The sequence below is a fragment of the Fukomys damarensis genome, unplaced genomic scaffold (genome assembly GCF_012274545.1).
Source record: "Fukomys damarensis isolate Sample0158 unplaced genomic scaffold, DMR_v1.0_HiC HiC_scaffold_16, whole genome shotgun sequence".
NCBI classification, from domain to species: domain Eukaryota; kingdom Metazoa; phylum Chordata; class Mammalia; order Rodentia; family Bathyergidae; genus Fukomys; species Fukomys damarensis.
Genome location: NW_022900928.1, coordinates 77,287,507 through 77,292,648, shown reverse-complemented (window position 1 = coordinate 77,292,648; position 5,142 = coordinate 77,287,507). Strand labels below are relative to the sequence as shown.

Genomic DNA, 5,142 nt, shown 5'->3' with positions numbered 1-5,142 from the left:
ATATATATGTATAAAATTTCATGTGAGTTGTATTTAATGAGGGTAGTTGGACAACTAATGCCCTATAGGTGGAGTTCAAAGTAAAAACTCCCCTAGGAGAACAAAAGTACTAGCTCATGATTATGTTCCCCACCCTAGTGCAAACTGTCCATTGTATTCCCTAGAGAACAACAGAGTCTCTAGGTAATTTAGAGGGATTTTTAAACCACCTCAAATACCTGTCAAGATTTATGGGCCAGGAGGGTGGCTCACTAGTAAAGTGCTTACTGCACATGTACAAGGTCCTGGGTTCAATTCCCAGCACCACAACAAAAATAAATCAATAAATTTAGAATAAGTTTTAAAATAATGGGCTCAATCACAATGCCCTCACTAAGCAAATGAAAGTATCTGTGGAATTAAATGATACTGACAATTTCAGACATTCATTTCATAAGTCATTTCAACTTATGAACACCATTTTTAATCACTTTCTCGTTTGCTATTAGAAAAATCAGGGCCAGTGGTAACACTGCTCATGAGCTATTCACAAGTTAAAAACAAACTCCTAAGGAACCCTTCAGCATCTCAATTTTAAAAGGAGTTTAAAATTTAAAGAGGTAATGAGATAAAAACTCAGCTCCAAATATATTCTGACCCTAAATGATTCCTGGATCCTGTGCATCTCTCAACTTATTTACCCTTAGAATGGGAACAGGAGAAGCAGTTCTGAGTAATTGTTAATAAAAGCCTATTTACTTCTGGCAGAAATACAGATTCGAATGGATAATTATCATTTTCCCAGATCCCGATTTACATTCATGCTCCAGTGCCAAACTCTCAGGTCCCCAGGATCCTGTGGGTTTTGGTTTCTGACTGAAAGACCAAAGCCACAGTCGAGACTTGGTGAATTGCTTTATGAAGCAGTAGCCATAGCCAGCTCCCTAACTCCCGAAGAAGTCATTACATATGTCGGCACCTCATTTAATTTTTCACTGGAGTGACACATAGTCTTTGTGATACAAATGCACCTAAGGACAACACCCCAAAGAACTTGTTTCTCTACGACCCACCAAAGGATAAAATGTTCTCAGTGTCACCTCCTAAGATAATCACCCTTCCACAAATGTCCCTTTTAATTGGCTGGTTGATGGGGCGTGACTGTACACATTTATCTTGGTGAGTAACCAAAATGGAAAAGTCTCCATGATTTCTGAGAAGCCTGACAAGGACAGCAGTGTAAAAAGAACACCTAAACTAGGGTGATACAGGATGTGAACCTGAGTTTCTGCAAAAAGCAATCTTCCACTTGGGGGGACTGACCTCTGTGACCTTTTGTAGCTCAAAAGCCCATTGCCAGCTCCACAGGCATGGCTGCTGGGGGACATGGAGGGATTCAGCACAATCGTTCTGCTGGAGAAGGTGAATAGAGACTACAGGTTTAATGCTGGAAAAATATCCCAGGATGCAAAATGATGAAAAATCTACACTTGCATGCATGTATAAATGTAGTGTAATTCTGGATTATATACATAAATAGCTACAATCAGTTATAAGTAACTGGCATCCTAGGCCTGCTTGTCAGTGTCATCTGAAAACTGTTAGAGTAAATTATTATTACATTGTTGTTTCTGTGAAGCAAGTTACCCTTTCCCCCCCGCAAATTTAGAAAATCTATTACTAAAGATTAAACATAAAGGCAGAGCCTCCAAAAATGACGGTGCGGCTACCTCTGGAATATACTCCATCCTGAAAAGTCAGCTTCATTCAAGTGATTTTCCCACCATAAAACATTAATCATAACCAGAAAAAGAAAAAAATAAACCCTAAAATTAAATGGTATTTATGATATCATATAAGAGTACCTTAGTTTTGGCCCTTAAAATCACATCAACATATTTATGAGAGACAATTGCTGATTTCTAAATGGCAATATATTTCCATTCTGAGTGGGAATTACTATAATCAGATTTTAAAATAAGACCAACATGTCATATACTAAACTAATTTGAAATTTATTCCAATATTTGTAGTGGCTTAAATAAGAAACTTTCTTAAAGGCTAAAGAAAGGAAGCTTTCTTCAGGCTGTTTTTAATTTTTGAAAAATTTAGTGATAAACTTTCCTATAGTTTGGCTTAGAAGGACAGGATTCCCTTTCTAAATGCTTACTAAGGTGATTTAAGAGATCTGTAGAGAAACTTAGAGAGTTTTCCAGACAAAAATTACTCTGTTTATACTAAGGGTCTGTTAAACAATAATTTTTGAAAGGTAAGTATTCCATCAAGGCTAAAGTGTTTAATAATAAATTACTATTAATCAAGTGATTGTCTGCATAACCAAAAATATTTCCATTTCTCTGTTTACTTGAATAAAATAAAGGCTCTTCTGCTGAGGAAATTTAGTATCATAAATTGACATTTGTATTACTAAATCTAAACATTAACTGCTTAATTATGGAGAGGTTTTCTAATGCTATAATTTCCCTTCGGTCCAAAATGTATGTACTATTATAAGTCTTGATAAGTCTTTTGATTGAGGGAATTATTTTATCTTTTAAAAACTTATTTGCTTCCCTTTACCTAGCAAAAGTCACTTCTTTTGCAGTTACTTAAAATTTAAACCAGCAAACAAAAGCAAAAAAAAAGTTCAGTGACTTTAGTTCTAATTTATGCCTTTCACTTGGTTTGAACTTTTTAGGTTCTGGTTGTACCAAAAGTGCTAAACATTTATATCTATCCAGAAAAGAAAATTTAGTTTTGTTATGGATGTCAACAAATTATTGTCATTAGTTTTATAATACTTAAAAAGATTACATTCCTCTAGCCTAAGAGTTTTGATTCTAAATTTAACTGTTAAAAGCAACAAAAGTACTTTGAAAATATGGAATTTGCAAAACCCCTCAGAAGTAACTAATAGGATTCCCATGATCTAATGCATGTAAGGCTTTAACCGTAATCGTAAACCCACTGAAGGCTTATGATCTGAAAGTATGAACTATTGTAGCCAGTTTTTATGAGTTTAATTCCACTAGCAAATCCTAGTTTCTATATTTTAAGTCTCAACTAGAGTAAAATAACGATACATTTTAAAAGGAACCATCTAAAAGGAGAAAGTACTGGGAAAACAGGGCAATAAAGCCATTGCCAAAAACCACCTTCTGCCACAAGCCATTGATGAATTTCTAGAAGAACAAGACTGAGAAAAACTTTAGTCTGTGATATACATTAATTTGTTTTAGTGACCACCATGCTGTGAACCTCTGTATTTTCCACATGAAGTTGAATACAACAGAACTTAGCCTCAAATGATTGGATGATTATTTTCTTAGGCCCCTTACTGCTCTTTTTCTGGCATGTTTTGTTCCATGATTCAATTCTATGACTCCAATAAACCAAGAAAAGCTGTCTCTGAGTTAATACAAAGTCACTGAAAATTCTCCCAACACTAGGACGTACACAGGGACTTCTGAGTTGTGTTTTGTACCAGGAACCTCTGTAGTATGCGATGATTGGGCAGGGTGCATTGAGATTGTGACTGAAACAAATCATCTCTTTTTTTCCTCGAGATTTTAGTTATTGTAGCAAACAGTTGTTCTCAAAAACAAAAATTAGCATACATCTCCTAGTCAATATCTGTGCAGACTATTTGTCCAATGTTTCTCAAATAGCACACAAAAGTAAAAAAAATCAATATTGAGGATATCTGTTGTGTTTCTAAAAATCCATTGCTTCTCATTTTGTGCTTTTCTTAGTTTGTAAAATTCAATATTACAAGGCTCACTATAACAAATCAGGCCTAATTCTACCTTGCAGACAAACTGTACTTCAAAATATTAAGTATTCACTCTATAACAAATACATGGGAAGAACTGGATTTTAAAAGGATGTCACTATATACATTCATTGTACATTTACTGATTGTCCTATAAGGATTATCGATGAAACCAAGAAAAAAATTTGTGATTCCAAGCATTGTGTACCAGAAGCTCTTAGCGTAAATATTCCAAAAATTCTTTCAGCACCACTGTTGGCACCTCACTTCATTTTTTCAATATAAGTATAATTTAATTTATTTCATGCCAACCATACAACAAACATAACCTCAAAAGCCCTTTTGGGTTAGAAGTACTAAATGTTTACCTTTAGTGGGAAGCATAGTCAATAACTTCTTAGAGAAAATTTGCTTCGAATATATATATATATATATTTTTTTGCTACATTCACATTTTCATAGCCTAAATCCTAATATTGCCAAGGCGCTTTGAAACTTAGCTCCTCTTAATGTAAAGTTCTTTTTAAATGCCTGTGGATTATTTTTCTATACAAACCTACAACTTTTTCAATATATTTATTGTTATCTTTCTTTGCTATTGGTCTCAGCTCTAGTGGAGAGAGGGAAACCAGATCCACAAGATCCACCGTATGTTTTTATTATTGTTGTTGGGTTTAGTCACTTAAAACAAACAGGGCTTGATCCCCTCTGCATATGCCACAAAGGCAACAGACTCCAAACTTCCCTAGAAGCAGGACATTTTAAGTAAATGTCAGTGAATCCAAGACTGTCGAGAACCTCGGAACACCGCCTTCTTCTCAGATTCCAAGGAGAGGCAGGGGGAAGTTGCACAAGGTAATTCTAGGTGACAGACCTGGCCAGTAAGCCCTAGTTGAAACCCACAGCCCCACTTCCTGAAACAATGATTTAAGCGTTAAATCAGGTCAAGTATTTGAACTTTCTGACTTGAAAGCACAGCTGTCAGGAAGGAAGAAGTGCTCTCCTCTGAGCACCACCACTCGGATTGCAGGATCGCAGGAGCGGCAGGTCCTAGGTCCGCGCTGCCTTTACGTTATTTCCGTCGCGGCGTCCACACCTTCCCTGGCCTTTCCCCGCCAGGTTGCAGACTCCTTTGCGATGTCCACCGCTGGCCAGTCTGGTGTCCGTGCGGGGCGCAGAAAAAGAATCCTTGCGCCTCTTCCACTCGCCCCGGAGTCGAGTGGCAAAGCAGAGGTGACAGACACTGGTGCAAAAGCTAGCGGCGCACCCTCTCACACACCGCCCCCTCCCCAATCCGGGCGTCTTACCGGTGCAGGAATGCAGGGGCTTGGGTCGCACAACCAGCGAAGGGCACACAGAGTAGAGGGAAAGTTTTTCGAAGTAGTCGCAGG

At 37.2% G+C, this 5,142-nt stretch overlaps 1 protein-coding gene across 1 annotated transcript in view; it reads right to left on the bottom strand.

Annotated features, from left to right (window-relative positions):
• The window catches only part of Barx2 (BARX homeobox 2), a 71,195-nt gene that overhangs the window by 64,373 nt on the left and 1,680 nt on the right, over nucleotides 1–5,142 (bottom strand). The window contains exon 4 of the mRNA XM_010616571.1: nucleotides 5,059–5,141. Coding sequence (XP_010614873.1) covers nucleotides 5,059–5,141 — 83 coding nt within the window. The remainder of the gene's footprint in view (nucleotides 1–5,058; nucleotide 5,142) is intronic.